At 60.7% G+C, this 17,191-nt stretch overlaps 1 protein-coding gene across 2 annotated transcripts; it reads right to left on the bottom strand.

The window, feature by feature from the left end:
• Positions 1-116: 116 nt before the first annotated feature.
• WDR90 (WD repeat domain 90) lies at positions 117-16,446 on the bottom strand. Of its 2 annotated transcripts, none has more exons than XM_037034491.1 (42): positions 16,388-16,446; positions 16,027-16,118; positions 15,689-15,865; positions 15,490-15,598; positions 15,090-15,260; positions 14,703-14,817; positions 14,558-14,622; positions 14,189-14,295; positions 13,914-14,114; positions 13,387-13,455; positions 12,657-12,767; positions 12,437-12,582; positions 12,309-12,366; positions 11,744-11,862; positions 11,432-11,575; positions 11,220-11,350; positions 11,037-11,153; positions 10,498-10,733; positions 10,130-10,269; positions 9,810-9,940; positions 9,218-9,348; positions 8,679-8,840; positions 8,363-8,491; positions 8,038-8,168; positions 7,920-7,960; positions 7,597-7,728; positions 7,256-7,450; positions 6,908-7,005; positions 6,158-6,260; positions 5,767-5,888; positions 5,457-5,616; positions 5,167-5,357; positions 4,910-5,078; positions 4,656-4,767; positions 4,315-4,486; positions 2,146-2,268; positions 1,795-1,969; positions 1,556-1,686; positions 1,315-1,458; positions 1,121-1,240; positions 950-1,034; positions 117-541 (listed from the first exon to the last, which is right to left on the bottom strand). In XM_037034491.1, the coding sequence occupies exons 1-42, from the start codon at positions 16,395-16,397 to the stop codon at positions 384-386; spliced, it is 5,433 nt and encodes a 1,810-aa protein (XP_036890386.1). In that variant the 5' UTR covers positions 16,398-16,446; the 3' UTR covers positions 117-383. The 2 variants fall into 2 exon arrangements, with proteins under 2 accessions (XP_036890386.1, XP_036890387.1); XM_037034492.1 differs by having other exon boundaries at positions 9,810-9,880.
• Positions 16,447-17,191: the final 745 nt, after the last annotated feature.

Below are 17,191 nucleotides of genomic sequence, written 5' to 3'. Positions count from 1 at the left end.
CCAGGGCCCCAGTTCTTGGCGGGGGGCGGGGTGGGGCAGCGGCTGAGCTCCGGCCAGGAGGGAGAGCCAGGTCCAGGGCAGTAGGAGCCTGAAGTGACCAGCAGACAATGCCAAAATGCAATGCCCATGCCCAAGTTTATTTCAACTGTACAGGTAGAAACAGAAAAGTACTGCGATGCCAACAAGCACTTTACACATGTTCAGGGTCTTGACGATTTACAGAGTCCTGAGCCCATTAAGTGTGAGGGGGCTGAGCCTACTCAGCCATCCTGACCTAGCACAAGGTTCTCCACTAACCTGGCTTCTCAGCAGAGCCTCTGCCAAGGCCAGGTATCCAGCATGACCAGCCCCACACACTTGACCCCGAGCTCCCCACTGCAAGCTCAGCAGTCTGTGACTTCCCACACCAAGATCTCGTTGTGGGCCACTGTGAAGAGCAGGCTGGCAGACGGGGCAAACCTACAGAGCTGAACCCCATCATTGTGGCCTATAAAGTCCTGTGCAGCTCCTGACACACAGTCCACCAGCCTCAGCACTCTCTCTGCGGGCAAAAGGTACAGGGTGGGCCCTGTGCCTGAGCCTGCAGGTCCAGGGCCCAGGTGTTCCCACCCACCCTGGCTCTGTCTCCAGCTGGACACTGGTGCAGCCTAAGAGGATCAGTGTTGGATGGCCTGTGTTTTCCACATCCAGCGCCACCTATCACTGGGACTGGGGCAGCAGAGCGAAGAAAGAGCCCATCACTGTCAGGGTGCTCAACAATATGTAGCTTCTAAGGCCCCAAGCTCTGCTGCTGAGTCCCTCTGCTCAGTGCTGGGTGCTATACTCAGTATCCCACTTCAGAGATACAGAGCCAGGGTACGGATGTGAGGGGCATATCTCGGTGTGGGGGCACAGGTAGTCTACTCAACCTTACTCAAGACAGGCTGAGTCAACGCCCACCAGCACTCACCAGCAAAGCCGACGGCCATGAGGCAGGCCCTGGGGGACAGGCTCAGGGACACAGCAAAAAAAGGCAGTGGGATCTTCTCTACCACCTACGGGCAGTGAGTGTGAGAAACCGGGCAGGGGTCCCCACAGCCCAGGACTCTCCCCTCCCAGGGTCATGGCAGTGTGCACATGCCTGCTTCTGGCAGAGGCTGTAGAAGATCACTTCTGGATTCGGGCCGAGGCCTGCACACACCAGCAGTGCCCTGTCCCAGGGGCAGAAAGCAGCAAGGGAGGGTGGAAAGCAGTCTGGAGCCTGAGGAAAGGCATGGCACGCTGCAGTGGGGCAGACAGGCACCACCCCTCCTAAGGTGCCACCAGTACCCTCACCTTCGTAAGTGCTGGTGCTGGGAAGCTCAGCCAGTCCACAAGCTCACAGTGGTCATGCAGCCAGTCAGAGGCCCAGATGCTGACCCGCTGGTCCCCGCTGGCAGCCAACCACAAGTCTGTGCCCTTCACCCCGAAGTCTCCATACTGCGGGGGAGGATATGGGCAGGTGGGTATCTCCTGCCCCACTTTGCCCAAGCTCCTTCCCAGTCAGCACCCCCTAGACGGGGCCCTGCTGGTTCACCTCCTTTCTCGTGCTCTGGATGGTAGAGATGGGAGCGCCCCAGTGCTCTCTCAGTACTCGGAAGGTCATCCCCGTGCGGGGGCGGCTCACAGCCACAAGTCCGTCCTTGTCTCCAGAGAGGATGGTCTGACCTGCACCGGGCAGGGGATGCTCTGTTACCCTGTGAGCTCCCAGCCCAAAGGTGTGACCTAGGCCAGGCCAGGGCCATGCCATGACCCTGTCAGACCCCGGCCCCTCACCGTCAGCAGAGAAGGCAATGGCTGTCAGCGCAGTCAGGTGTGGATGCATCTTGAGCTCCATGGAGATTTGGGAGATGCTGAAGACACGCAGTGTGCCATCGCTGTAACCTGCCGCCAAGTGCTGCTGTTCTGGGCGCCCGTAGGACGGTGGGCTCCAGGCCAGGCAGAGACAGCTCTGGGGATCCCCGGTGAGGAAACATTAGCACTCCCCTGGGGATTGAGACGGTGGCCCAACCCCGAGGCTGAGGACAGACACTGAGGCTGAAGGGAGGATGCGGCTCCCAGAGGCCTGCAGCAGACAGGTAGGGCCCCACCCCAGCACACTCCCCCAGCCCCTGGAGCCCCGAGTACCTGGTTCAGCACCTGGAACTGGATCACCAGCTCCATGCTGGCCAAAGACCACACCCTCACGCTCCCATCGTCTCCGCATGTGGCACAGTGGGACTCGCTGGGGCTAAAGACGACCTCGTTCACCTGCAGAAAACCAAGCAGCTCTACCTGAGTCTACGCTGCCCTCAGTCAGAAACAGGACGCAGTAGGGCCACAGGCCTCCTTCCCAACCTTCCTGGCCGCAGCTGCCCCCACGTGGTGTAAAGAAACGTCCTGACCCTGCTCCTGAGCCCCCCCACATAAGACCTGGATAGAATTCAAGTGGCAAGGAGCCTGTGGGCCATTGACCCTGACTGTCCTCTCGCTGAGGCGACAGAGAACTGTTCTGAAAGAACCTAAAACGTGGTGACGGGACAACACATCCCCAGAGGGAGGCACAAAACACACTCCAAAACATTCCAAAACACCAGGGCCTCACCCCTGGGGGCTGCTTTTCCCGAGGCTGTCCTGTGTGCACTGAGGAAGAAAGGAGGCGTGTGGTCACTGAGAACCAGAATGTCTGGTGTGGGAGGAAAAAGGGAATACAGAAACCACATGCCAATGAAATGGACTAAAATTTCAAATGCGAGTATGAAGTCGTGGTATATTTTATCTTTAAAATTAATAATTTAACTCTGGCCGAGAAGCGACAGACCCCTCTGGGAAGAAACAGCCAAGTCCGGCCCCTGAGGGAGCTGCAGAGGGGGAGCCCGGATGCCTCACTGTTCCATGGGAGAGGGAATCGCCAGTCACCAGCAGCTCGGGTCAGGTCTCAGGACCCAAGCGCTCTTACCCTGATGGATGGATAAACATAGTGTGTTCTGCCTGTGCCATGGAATGGGGTCTGGCCATAAAAAGGAGACACCGACACATGATACAACGCAGATGAACCTTGAGATGATGCTCAGTGGGAGAAGCCAGGCACAAAGGACCACAAAGTGTGTGATTCTGTTTATGTGCAAAGTCCAGAATAGGCAAACCCCTAGTTAGTGGTTGTTAGGGAATGGGAGGTGGGTGCTCAATGGGTACAAGGTTTTCTTTTGGGTGATGAAAATGCTCTAAAGTTGACTGTGGTGCCCTGGCTGGTGTGGCTCAGTTGGTTGGAGCATCATCCTACACTCCGAAAGGTTAAGGGTTCAGTTCCCAGTCAGGGCACATACCTAGGTTGTGAATTCAGTTGGGGCATGAGGCAACCAATCAATGTTTCTCTGTCTCTCAGAAATCAATAAATACATCCTGATGTAAGGATTAAAAAAAAAAAAAAAGCAAGCCCTGGCTGCTGTGGCTCAGTGGATTGAGCATGGGCTGCAAACCAAACCAATTGAGTTGTGGTTCGATTCCCAGTCAGGGCACAAGCCTGGGTTTTGGGCCAGGTCCCCAGTGAGGGGTACGTGGGAGGCAACCACTCATTGATGTTTCTCTCCCTCTCTTTCTCCCTCCCGTACCCTCTCTCTAAAAATAAATACATAAAACCTTTAAAATTAAATTTTAAAAAAGACGTTAAAGACTGAGGACGCACTGAAGTGAACACTGGCTGTTTTGTTGGCAGAACCAACCCAGTCTCGGGAACCTGCCCAGAGGGGAGAGGGCCAGCTACCCACTAAGGTGACAGGTCACTCTGGACCAGAGCAGCACTGAAAGGCAAGCAGCCCCCATTTGCTTCCTGGCAGGAGACACAGCTTCTGACCGGCCCTGACCCTGACCCTGACCACATTTTGGCCTAACCTCCAGATTCTCAGACCCCAGGGAAAAAGGAGCAGAAAGGCAGGCCCAGCCCTGTCTGTGGGAGACTCGGGGATGGATGACCTGGTTTCCTCACCAAGTAAATTACAAGGGAAAAAGGCAACAGAAAAAAGAGGAAGGACTGAGAAGAGGCCAGGCCCCTGGCGCTGACCCAAGCGGACACCACGGACCTCACCGATATAAGACGAACGTGCAGTTGTACAGTGTGTGGGGCCCTTATCCTAAGAACCTGAGATGTTTATGCGGGAACTGGTTCAACAGCTGGGCTCGACTCAGAACAACGACAACCGGGGGCAGGAGGACACAACACAGAGGGGAAAGACTGTGCAGCTCACAGCCCTGCCTCGGTCCAGGGTAGAAACCCCCTCAGACATCTCTGACAAGGAGCCGGTGGCCCGGTGGCCTCACCTTGCTTCTGTGGCCGCTGATGAGGCGAGTACTGGTGCCATCAGCCCAGTTGACATACCAGAGCGTGCCCGCTGTGGTGCCCACCACACCCATGTCCATGCTGTCGTGGAATACGGCGCTCACGATGGCCCCGTCCAGGGTCAGCTCATGCTCCATGAACACAGAGCTAGACCTAGTGGGGAGCAATAGATCCCAAAAATGGTGGCAATGAGAGGCCAGGGAGCCGGGTGCATCTGTGTTCTTGCCCTGGCCTCATGAAGCATGTCCCCCCAGAAGGCAGGCCCAGTGGGCGAGAGGGCTGGCTTACAGCCCAGGGGCACCAGCTTGATGCAGAGGCTCACCTGGCTCCTGAGCCCTTGCGCCTCAGCTCTGGCACAGCTCCCACGGCCCACAGGCGCAGTCGCCTGGTGTTGCTGCCACTGACCAGCTGCGATCCCGAGCACAGCAGTACTCCTGGGAGGCAGGAGGTGGCACCAGCTGCTTCCCCAGATGCCCAGACTCCAGAGGCAGTCTGACCGCCCCAGCACTGGGGCGCTTGGGGAGAGGCCAAGCCCCTAGTTGAGATGGGGGTCACAGGGACTCCTCAGATACCCACCGATCTCACCGTCGTCTGCCTCCCAGGCCAGGAAGCAACGGCTGGCACTCGTGTCCCAGACGCAGACTTGGCCAGCATTGGAGCCGCAGTACAGCAGGGGTGCAGCCCCGTAGCACAGCGATGTCAGCTCGCCTGCCTCCACAGCCTCAGGAATGGGCTCTCGGCGCACCTAGAGGGACACAAGGGCAGTGTGGGTCAGCGACGTCCCAGGGCCCAGCCAGATCCCATACTCCAAAACCACCTCTGTACCCTGGCACCTGGAAGCTGACATCATCTCCACGCTGCTGTAGACACCACAAGGTGAGGGTGCCCTGGCCCACGCAGGCAAGCTCACCGGCATCCCAGGGGCTGAAGGCCATGCCGTGCACCGGCTCTGGGAGGCGGGTGGAGGAAATGAGCTTATAGGTGTCCATGTTCCACAAGGCCAGGGTTCGGTCACTATAGTCCCCTGGGGAGATGCATGGCGGTCACACCAGCTGTGCAGGGGTCTTAGAATAGGCAGGGGAGTCCAGACGCCACTGCCCCCCACTCCCCCACCCCAGCTGACCTAGTGTGACAAGGAGCCTATCGTCCAATGAGAAAGCCAGGGCTTGCACCGCAGTACAGTGGTGAGAAAGGAGCTGCTGGCGGCAACCCCCAGGCACCTCCCAGATGCAGACCTGGCAGCAGGAGGCGGCACCTCCACGTCCTGAGGCAGAGGCCAGGACCTGGCAGGCCAGGCGGGGGAGAGGGGTATCAGTGCAGTGGGGGCAGTCCAGGAGCCCATCTGGCTCTGGGTGGATGAGAAGCCCAAAAAGCGTCCCCTCTGCTGCTCCGGAGGCCCCACCGAAGCCACACCGTAACCACAGGACAAGCACCTGGGCGTCATGGCTGAGAGCCAGCGTAGAGATCTCCTCAGAGTGGCCAAGCCAGTGCTGCTGGGCACCGGAGTGCAGGTCCTCCACCACCACCAGGCAGCCATACGTGTAGGCGAAGAAGCCTGTCGGGAGGTGTGGGGGGGGGGTGCCCAGAGCAGGCAGTTGTGGGCCTGTCACCCTCCCTGCCGGTTTCAGTAGCCAAGGGGGTCACACTGATCCCTTCTGGGAAAATGCTTAGAGAGGGTACAGAGAGCATGGCTGGAATAACAGGAGGTGTGACAGGGAAATGCCACCCTAGCCCAAACCACCTTCCATGTCCACGCTCATTTGCCCTCCTGGGCTCTGCCCTGCATCTTCTGGGCTGGGAGCCAGGGTGGGTTGTGGCCCCTACCTGTGTCTGGCCGCCAGATCACGTTGGCCCGCCCGTTCCCATTATAGCCCATGACAGCCTTCAGGTGCAGCCACTTGCCCCCAGCAGGGGGGAAGGAGACATTCTGTGAGGAAGTGGTCCCAGGATGTGGTGTATGGCCCAGCACCCAGCCATCCCACCACCACCTCAGGCTGCGTCCCATCTGGCTGAAGTCTGGGAAGTACATGGTCCTGGGATGGGACAAATGGCAGGAGGCTCAGGAGATGCATTCTCCTGAAATGGGACAAATAGCAACGGCGTGGGCCTCAAAGCCTGCACATGGGAGGCCATCTGGGCACGGCAGGATGGGGGCTGCGGGTATGAATAGGGAGGCAGGAGTGGGAGAAGTGTGAGGCCCCCCGGAGTCCGGGGGGTGGGGCAGGCAGGTGCAGCAAGACCCAGGGGGCTCTCAGGGACAGAGAACTCAAGGATGTGGGAGGGAGGCAGGACCATCAGGCACATAGTGGCTTAGCAGGACACTGCCCGGGGCCAGGATGAGTGTCAGCATGACCGCAAAGGCAGTGTGCAGGGGCGATGGGAATCTGTGAGGTGGCTACTGTTGAGGTATGGATTGCCATCAGCTCTGGGAGCAGCCCCAAGGGGACCCTAGGGGACCCATGGATTAGGGAGAAAAAATGCTCCCAGGAACCACAGGGCTGTGCCACCCTCAGCCCTGAGCCTCCGGGGTGTTCCCTTGTGGCACAGCCTGTGAGAATCCCACCCCCGGCCAACCTTGGCCATCAGGGAGGCCTTGTAGCGTGCTGTGAAGTGCACGTAGGAGTCTGGGCGGGCAGCGGCCTGGGTCCTGGCTCTCCTAGTACCCTGGACACCTAGCAGAGAAGAAGAGGTCACAGGAAGTTGAACTTCCCACAACCATTCAGAGCTCCTCTCTGACAGCCTCCTGACCCAGGAGACAGTCAGAGGTACAGATGAGCTACACCCCCTGTCCGGCTTAGCAAGGGCCTAAGGCTCATGTACTCGTTCTTTAAGTGACCAGGCTTCATCTCATGGGGTGAACCCATCTGGGCCCATGGGCACCTGCATCCGGGCCAGGCCTGGTCATGAGTGTCCCGGCCCTACCCTGCTTACTGGGTGGGCCACAGGGGTGGGGCAGCATGCTGAGGCCCCAAGGGACCCCTGCAGCCCCCCGGGCCCCATCTCCGGCCCCACAGGCCTTCTTCTGCACCAGCATGGGTGGGCCTGAGGCCTGGCAGAGTCCCGTGGTGCTGTAGCTCTCCTCAGAGGGTCGTTCTTCATCTGACACAGAGAAAGTGCCTGGGGAGGGCAAGGGGCAGTGAGAAGAGGGCACTGAACGCCCTGCACCCCTGCCCCTCCCCTATAGGCCTGGAGCAGCACCCAAGCATGCCGGACAGGAGCAGTACAAACAAGCCCGCCAGGTGCTCCAGGACCCCTGCCCTCACCATCGCTGCCCTCCGAGGGCCCAGCACAGATGCTCAGCCGGGGCGGGGTTGCCTGGGATGGCAGGGGCGCCTGCCGCCGAGGAAGTCCCTTGGCCCCGGACACCGCATCCTCCAGCTGCATTGCATTCTGGCCTGAGGACAGAAGAGGCCGGGCTGTGCCCAGCGCCCACAGAAGGCAAAGCACAGAGGGGGAAGTGTGCCTAGTCCCCCCACCCCATGCACTGGGACCCCCAGGACAGGAAGTGGCACCATGCCACTCCCAGTGTCTACTGTGCCAGCACCAGATGTCACCACAGATGTTTCATCGTGGAGGGACCACTCACCAGCCTCACAGGTTGGGGGGGCCCCGGGTGAGCCTTGAGCACTGCAGAGGCAGTAAGAGAGGGAGTCAAGTGGGGAAGGCACAGCAGGAAGCCCGGCGGACACGTCAAGGGCACTTGCCTTCCTGGGGGCGACCTCTCAGCAGAGGGCAGGATGTCCCAGAGGAAGATGGCATCGCCCACACTGAGAAGATGCTGCTTGTCAGGGGTGAAGGCCACAGCCTGCACAGGCTCTGAGTGGCCGATGTACACCTGGGGACAGCGTGTGTCACATACAGAGACCCTTGAGGCCTGTTGGGAGACTGCACTAACTTCCCATGCCCAGGCCTGGCCAGGCTGCTGACTGGGCGAGAGGTCCTCATGAGGGGTCCAGCCCTGCAGGTCACCTTCCACCCTCCCTCTGACCCGCCTGCCTGGGCCCACCTGCGCCCACCTGCAGCACATACCTGGCAGCTTGGGTTGGACTGCATTAGGTAATCCCACACTTTGATGGCTCGGCCAGCAGCTGTCAGCAGGAAGCGGGCATCTCTACTGAGAGCTAGGGAGGGGCAGGCCACCGGGTGGACGCCACACAGCTGCAAAGGAGCATTCTCATGGGGGCAATCAGAGCACATGAGTCCCCTGAACTGGGGAAGCGTCCCTTCTGAACATGTATGTCTTAAGAGTGGAAGGTGGCCCAGCACCTTCCCTCCCCAAGGTACTGTGGACACCAAGATGGGTGCCGAGGGCAGGCCAAGCCGCCAGCCAGGACCCTGGACTCACCTCTCGAACCACGCGACCCGATGTGGCATCTAGCACCACAACCTTGTTGGATGATGTAGAGACCAGCAGGTGGCCGAGGGGAGCAGGACTGAAGCAGACAGCCACAGCCGAGTCCACATGGCTGCTGGCCAGGTCCGGGGCGCTGATATCAACCCGCAGCAGCTGGATGAGAGCAGCAAATAGCCACTGGCCATGACCTCCAGGCAGAGGTCATGCCCCCAGAGACAGAGCACAGGAGGCAGGCAGCCTAGGGCAACCCCTACACCCTGCCCTACTGGGCACACATGTCCTCTGTGTCTGCGAGTGAGGGCAGCAGGGTCTGGGTCTTCTCTGGGGTCAGCATGGTCTCCCACCTGCCCCCCGATGCCCTCGCATTCCATGAAGGGCCAAGGGGAGGCCCTGCCTCCCTCTGCCCCTCGGCCCCCGTCTCAGCCGAACCCAGAGGAGCCATGTGGCAGCTATCTGATACTCATGGGTCTGCTAGTGAGGCGGGTGCCACCCCGCCCACACTGGACACACAGATGGTTTGGCTGACTCACATCATCCAGGGAGGCTGCATCCATGATGGTCACCATGTACTTAAAGGGACCCACAAAGGCCAGCAGGCGGCTGTCCCCACTGACTGCCAGGGCATTGGCACTGGGGCAGGCATCCCGGCACACCACGTCAGCTGCCGGCAGCACAGGAGCAGGTGGTCAGCTAGGTGGGGGGAGCACCCAGAGCAGACACGAAGCCTGCCCGTAACCTCAGGAAGCAGCCCAGGAGCCTGGGCATCGGAGAGCCAGGAAAGCTGGGCCCTAGGGACTGCCAGGATAGCTGGGGTTCTCCCGGGCCAGGAGTGACCCCCAAGCAACCACCTGGATGGCTATGGGAGGGGCAGATGCCCTTGGGTGGACTGACCCTCTGTGAGCCTGGTGCCCAGGCTGCCCATCTCCTTCTTGGGTGGGGCAGGCACAGAACCTCACTGACCTTCAGTTTTGAGGGCCTGGTGTGCCCTAATGACACACTTGCCCTGGGGGGTCTATGAGGCCCCAGAGGGCAATTTACTGCTGTCAATGGACACTAGGTAAGCCTTACCCCTCAGGTAAGGCCGAGAAGGTTGGGAAGCGGGGGTGGGCACAGGGGCCTGACCTGCAACGCGCAGGACGCGGCAGCTGGTGGCAGCACAGCAGTACTGAGCCAGGGTGCCCTGGGAGCAGGCACTGAAGAGGAGGCTGCCGTCAGGGCTGGTGACCAGGCCGGTGATGGCTCCTCGGTGACACCTGCCCACACACAGATGCCCGCTGCCTTGGCCCCGAGCTGCACCATCCCTCACCTCCCGCAGCAGGGCCTGGCTGAAGCTTCCTGTAGACACCCCTCCTACACTCCACGTGCCACCCACACGCCCCAGGGGACCCCCACCAGTTTCCACCACAGGCCTCCGTGGGGCTGGGGGCCAACTGGGAGCCCACCTGTGCTCCACCAGGGCTGTGGCGGCCTCCAAGCTAAAGGAGCGGAGGGCCCCTCTGCTGAAGCCACAGAAGAGGACCGGCTGTGTGGGGTGGAAGGCGACTGCACATGGGGCTTCCTCGGGCGACACAACATCGTAGAGCTGGAGGGCGGAGCCATGTGAGGGCTGGCAGGGTGGCGGCTGCCAGCTGGCCAGGAAAACCTGAGAACTAGTCTCTCTTCAGGTGACCCAAACCTAAGGGTCCCCAACACAGGCCACAAAGCACGCCAAAGGCCCTCACCAGCCCCCTGCCAGCCTGAGTCCTGTCCCCTGGGCCTCTGAGTCAGTGGCCTGTGGCCCTCTAGTCCTTTCCTCCTGGCCATACTCTACCTGTTGCAGGGTCGCCAGGTCCCAGACTCGGACGGTGTGGTCCTGGGACACAGTGGCCAGCTGCCCCTGACTGTGCTCGGTGGCAAGGGCCAGCACCAGGGCCGTATGGGAGCGCATCAGCACGCTGTACTCCCGGGACGGTATGTCCAGGAAGCCCAGGTGGCCCGAGGAAGTGGTAGACAGCACACGCAGGCCATCAGGGCTCAGGCGGACCGAACTGATAGGGCCTTCATGCTCTGCAGGTAAGGTGGGTGGGTGACCTCACAGGCCCGAAGCAGAGTGGGCTGGGAACCGGGACAGGCCGGCCACATCCAGGCTGCACCTCCCTCCCAGCCCCCCAGACAAAAACCCGTTTCCTCGCTGCCAGAGCCCCTTCTTTCTGTGGACAGGGACGTGCAGCTCGCCCATGGCCAGCCACTCCTGGGCTCAGCAATGGTGGAGGGTCAGGGTGCAGCCCCTCGAGCCCAGTGACTGCCATGTGGCCCAGGGGTGTGTCCCCCCATGGTGCCCGCGATGGTGAGGCGCTGTCTTGTTCCTACCCGCCTCCAGGAGCACAGAGGAGAAGTCCAGGGGCCAGACGCGCAGGTAGCCGTCCTCCGAGCCCACAGCACACTCAGCCTGGGAGACGCTGAGGCTGCTGATGGCAATGCCAGGGCCTGGGGGACAGGCAGTGTCAGCGTGAGCACTGGGAGCACTCCTCTCACATAGCGGGGGCCACCTACCTGAGCTGAAGGTCTGCTTTTGTGGGAGGGGGCTGCTGGGGATCTGCGTGGACAGGAGACGGCGAGTGTGCCGCACAACCAGGCGCTGGTGATCCATCTCTAGGATGTGGCCACTGCGGCTGCAAACGTACCTGCCCGGGAAGGCGACAGGTGAGAGCAGAAGGACAGACAGAGCAGGACCTGACTAGTTAGGGGAGGAGAGCAGCACTCACAGCGTGCAGTCGTCCTGGGCCTTCCCAAAGGCCAGGTCGGTGAACTCTAGAGCGTGATGCTCCCCCAGGTCCACAGGGCAGGAGCGCAGGGCCCCACCTCGTAGTCGCCACAGCCGCACACTGCCCCGCCCACACGATGCCATCCTGCAACGGTGTGTGAGGGTGAATGACTTCTAATCCCTGTAAGGAGACCGGGCTGCGGTGCACAGGGGCCCCAAGCCAGAGATGGGCACAGGCTCGATGGTCTGGCACCCATCCAGGCACTGTGGGGCCCTCATCTGAGCACTGTGGGTGGGCAGGAGGGCCCGTTACCTGGTTTCATTAAAAAAGGCAATCTCAAATGCCTGGATGTCGACGTCGGTATTCACCTTCGCAAGAACCACGGCCTCACCGCCTCGCCCCACCTGGTCAGTGCCCCATGCCACCACCATCTGCAACAAGCCCCCGCTGAGCTCCTGCTGCACCTGCTGGCCCTGCTGGGCCTCCACTAGGCTTCTCTCTCCTACGGGAGGCAGCCTGAGCACTCGGCTGGTGAGGATGTGGGGAGGGTGGCCCCCACTGGCCATGGGGACCTATACTTGCCCAACCGGCTTCTGCAGACATGTGACGCTGACTCGTTCACAAAAACAAACAGAAAACACTGACCCACAAGCAGGGAGGAGGTCCAGTGGTGAAATACCACTCAGGCATACAGCCCAGCTGCCCTATGACTCCAGAACATCCCGCCAAAGAGAGTAAGGTGAGTTGTTCAGACACTGACTCCATCCACAAGGGGTGTAAACACAAGACACCCTGCAGTGTGCTGGGGGGGCTCCCTGTGGGGCTAGGGTAAGGCAGCTTCCTAAGTGGTTTGGATCGCCCCCCAGTCCACCGTTACCATCTTCCCGTGGCGGTCCTTGCCCACACAGCAGAGCAGCGCCCCGCTGTCGGAGAAACTGTGGATGTGGAGGCGACAGTCAGCACTGGCAGAGCTGGCCCTCACCCCCTCAGAGGTCCCTCGCCCACCTGAGGGAGCAGACATTGTGGACGGGGCTCTGGAACAGGGACAGGCAGCCCCTGGTCTGGAAGTCCCAGAGGCGCAGCACGCTGTGGGGCCGGGCCTGGGCCGACGCCAGCAGAGAGCTGCTCCCATCCAACGCCAGGGCGGAGACCTGGGAAGGCGGCAGGTTAAGAGGAGTCCTGTGCCCTGCAGGCACAAACCACCCCTGGGCCAGGCAGTTCCTACCTTGTCCGTGTGGCCAAGGAAGAAGCACTGTTCCCGGGTGTCAATACGCAGGACCACGATGACTGCGTGGCAGGGGTACACGACAGCAGCCCCATCCTTTGTCCACAGGGCCTGTGCATGGGGGCCGGAGGCTACAGTCACAGGCTGGCTGGCTCTGTCCCCCCATCCTGGTATACCCTTCCCTGTGTAATGCTCACAGAGGCCAATGAAATGAACACACCAAAAGGACAGAGAAGACTTGCAGACGTGTGAATATGCCTGCATGCACATTCACACACACACACACAGAGTTTCCTTTGAGCCCTGTCTGCAGTACAGGAAATGTTGGGGTTCAGGAGATGGTAAACCAGAAAGCCTACAAAGTCCTGGAGCCTGCGTCCAGGAGAGCCTAATAATCCCAGGGCCCCCTCCCACACTGCTTCCCACCCCACCGGGACCCTCGAGCCAGGCCCACACTGGCCCCACATGGCTGCAGCAGAGCTCTGAAGGGTGATAGCCCAAGGGTCTCTGGAAGCTCAAACACTTAGACCAACACTGACCCAGCCAGCACTAGTGAGAACAAAGGGATGCCTGGGAGTGAAGGTCACTGAGGAAGCACTGAGCCACGGTGCAGATATGAGCAGGGCTGGGTTTCCTCGCAGCAACCTGAGGGGGTCAGGGACTTTCTACCACTGTCTCCCTCTGTGTATGTGGTACTCATCCAACCCAGCAGGACCATGGGATCCCTCACCCATTTGGTGCTGTGGCCCCCAAGACCAATGACTCCCTTGAGCCTCAGGACAGGATCCGGTAGGAAGCTCTGAAACAGGCCAAGTCACAGTGAGGCCCCAGAGGGCAAGACCCTGTCCAGACAGGGCTACCCCACTGGGCTGGTTCCTGCCTTTCAAGAAGCCGCTCAGTTCTAGGTGGCTTCTGTTGGCTGCTCTGTGGGGGGGGAGCCAAGATTCTGGCCACATTGCCAGACCTTCCAGGAACCTCAGGTGCTACCCCTGAGGCCCCCACAGACCCCTTGGGGCTGGGAGTTAGGGGCTAGGAACCACCAGCCCCTCCTCCTCGTTTTCTGTTGCAAGGGATTTTTGCCTGCTCTGCTCTCTGTCAGGGGCTGGATGAGAGGAAGCTCTCAGAGGCCCATCTGCCCCCCACACAGCCCGTGGTAGGCACAGGCCAACTGCCCTTACCTACACCTCCCTGCTCTATGCCCATCTACCCACCTCTATGGCTTGGTCAGCCGCTGCCTCCTGCAAAATGTGCACTCACCTCATGCTTGGCCACATCCTCTGGGGCTATGGGCACCACAGCCAACTTGCAGACAGACATCTGAAGGCCACTGCCAGCAGCATGCTTGTCAGTGGCCTTCATGCAGGCCAGGGGCTCTTGGCTATTGCCACTGGGGCCACCCACAATGGAGACTTTTGAGCACTCACAGGACAGGCTGTCCTCTGGAAGGAGCCCCAAGGACTGTGGGGAGACGGTGGCCATCAGACCCTGGGGCCACCTCCCCTACCCCCATCTCTGAGAACACAAGCACTTACGGCTGTGGGGCCAAGCAGTGGAACCACAGAGGACGGGCTGTCCTGCCTGGACTTGGTGAAGGCCACCAGGCGAGGGGGAAGAAGCTGTGGCACGTGCTTTGGGAAGACTGCAACAAAACAAAGGGACCCTCTGAGCAGAGTGCAGAGGCCTGAGGAGGATGAGATGAAAGCACTGGGCAGGGCAGCACTGCACCCAGGCTCCAGAGTACCCCCTAGTTGGAAAGCTTGAGGCCCCTGGCACCCTACCCACAGCCCCAAGGTACCTCCAGGCTAGCCCCCGCCCCTGCAGGCACTGTACCTCCAGGTTCACCACCCCAGACCCAGTGCCAGGACCCCTCCCGCTGAACTCTGCACACCCCGCAGGCCCACCTGCATCAGGAGGGGAACAGCTCCTCTGAACCGGCTTGGAGGCTGCTGAGCTGCCGCTTGGAAACCTCAGGTGGGTGGAGGGAGTCAGTGTAGGGACCACCCTGCCCTCCACCCCCAGCCTCCCTGAACAGGCACAGCTGCTTACCAGATGTGGATGTAGTGGTCGTGCCAGCTCTCCCCCTTTGGCACTGGGAATGACATTTCTCTAGGCATGGGGGCAACAGGCAGCTTTGCCCGCCGGGCCTCACCAACAGTGACAGCTACAAAGAGCAGTTGTTCCAGGTCCAGGGAAGCCCATCCAGCAACTTCTCCCAGCTCAAGTGACACTCAGCACCAAGGGCCTGCAGGGTATTGCCTGACCACCTGCCCAGCCACCACCTCCCTAGGTGGGGAGTTAGGGGCTCAGAGACAGCATGGCACAGGCATCTTTACCAAGTGAAAGGCCTCTCCTGGGCAGAGAATCTGGGGGCAGTGATGGGGTTGGAGCAGCCCACATGTAAGCTGATTGCAGGGTGTGGCATGCAGCCCTCACCTGGGTCAAAGCACAGGTCGCTGGTGTACAGGCTTCGGACCAGCAGGTTGGCACACAGTCGAACACTCTTGAGGTGGCTGTAGCACCGGTTCAGGTAGACAAGGAGGATGTCATGCAGGTCCAGCTGCAGGCAGGTCCAGCGGGCACCAGGGGGAGCCACACCTGCCAGGTCTGCAGGAGGCAAGCCAAAGTCAGCAGTGCCACCAGGCAGGCCACAATGCCTTCTGTCCTTGGCCTGCCCCCATTCCCATGGCCAAAAACATGTGCCCCCAACCAGGCCACAAAGGAGCCTGTCTGGGCCTGCCCCACCTGCCCCTGGGCCTGCCCTATCTTCCTGTCTGCCCTCAGGCTGCCTCTCCTGGACCATCCCCATGCCATTCATGCCCCATCCCTGTGTCACCTTTCCTGGATGTCTCAGCATCATAGATGAAAGGGAACTGAAGCCATGTGGCTGTGGACTTGAACTCCTTGAAGATGTTGGAAAGGGACACACGGATGACTTGTTTGTCCTGTGGTAACAATGGGTGGCCGTAAGGAGACAAAAGAGGGTATCAGGGGTGCAGTGCCCCTACCACAGACTCTGCTCCTGAGCTCAGCACCTCGGTGGACAAGTCCAGGTGGATGACGAAATGCCTGGTGGACAGGGGTCGGAAGAGCAAGTACAGGTATCGTCCAGTCAGCCCTAGGGACTGGGTGCTGGTTTTGGGGAGCTGGATGTAATTGCTGGCACAGACGGAGCCCCGGATCCGATACACAGTGCATTTTAGGGTCTTGTCCTGGAGGAGCAAAATTAGTCAGTGTCCCCCCCAGAGTCACAGAGCACCAGGAGAGATGCTGCCCGCATGACCCTCGGGTGGTGGGGCTAAGTGTCTCAGGCAGAGAAGAGGGCCCCCACTCTCATCCTGCTGCCAGGTCCCCCCCACCCCCGCCCACTTACCATCACTGTGGCCACATCGCCCTCCTTAGTGGACCGTTTCCACTCGTCCACCTTGAAGTGTCTGAAGACGTTGAGGAATGGGTGCTGCCACACTGCGGGGACAGAGAGGAGTGGGGACCTGCCCCAGGTGCCAGACCCAGGGAGGGGCCGGGGACTGGATCTGCACGCTCCCCAGTAGTGACAGCAATCAAAGCGTGCGTACAAGGTTCTGTCCCATTCTCAGCACCAACCCGCCCAAGGCCGCAGGCTCAGTGCGCGACAGCTGCAGGACCCCACCCGCTCCTAGGGCTGCTTGCCCCGGAGACCCCGGAGACCCGGGAGACCCCGACCCCCACCCCAGGGGCGCGGGCCGGGAATCTACCTCGCGCCATGACACCGCCACTCGCACTTCCCGCCTTGGCCGCCGCGCCCCCACGCAGGGCACGCAAAGCGCGCCTAGCAACGGCCGCCTGGCAACGGTCACTTCCGCCTTCTGGACGGCGAACCCGTGTGACCGCGGGGCCGGAACCCCCAGCTCAGCGGCGCCAAATTCTGTTTCTGCAGTGGTACGGGGCTATCAAAGGCTCTGCACTTCCTGCTCCGGCCACCCCTCCTTCGTCCCCAAGTTCCTGCGGCCACTCCTGAGTCAGGACCCTATTGGGGGTTCTGGCACAACCAGCTACGGGATCCAGGGAGGTTCCTAACTCGTTTTGGGGCCCATCTCTGTATCTGAAGTGAAACGCAACCCCAGGGGCAGTCCACGCCCACTGACAGCCCAACCCTCTGAACGGGTGTGCACACCTGGATACTCCATTTCATCCTTTCAGCCGCCCAACAAGCTAAGCAGTGCCCCAGAAGCCCCTAGGACCCAGCAACTCTGGCTCCCTCACTCAAGGCCAGGTCTCCCCCAAATCTGTGGTGCACCTTCGTCCACTGTCCCATGCCAGATCTGGGAGACAGGACTATGGGTCCTGAGACCTGGCCCCAATCCTGGGGCTTTGGCACCCGACCCGGGGCCAGTTACGTACAACATCTCTGGGCCTCCAAGCTGAGCTTAAGCACCTGCCAACACCAAGGAGGAAACAGGAATGGGGGTCAGATAGGGTAGTGTGGAGTTCACAGACTTCCAAGGATGATGAACTGGCCCCAGCACCACTATCAGGAAGGACACAGGAGGGCACCCAGG

Source organism: Sturnira hondurensis, unplaced genomic scaffold (genome assembly GCF_014824575.4).
Source record: "Sturnira hondurensis isolate 20B ecotype Veracruz unplaced genomic scaffold, ASM1482457v3 Scaffold0022179, whole genome shotgun sequence".
Taxonomy (NCBI): domain Eukaryota; kingdom Metazoa; phylum Chordata; class Mammalia; order Chiroptera; family Phyllostomidae; genus Sturnira; species Sturnira hondurensis.
This window is presented reverse-complemented; position numbering and strand designations above follow the sequence as displayed.

Bases quoted from the DNA above. Each gene is read 5' to 3' on its own strand.
- WDR90 (XM_037034491.1), bottom strand. The intron at 10,270-10,497 runs GTAGAGTATGGC...TCCGCCCTCCAG, and splicing joins ACCTGGCGACCCTGCAACAG to CTCTACGATGTTGTGTCGCC. The intron at 1,459-1,555 runs GTGAACCAGCAG...CCTCCCCCGCAG, and splicing joins TCCAGAGCACGAGAAAGGAG to TATGGAGACTTCGGGGTGAA.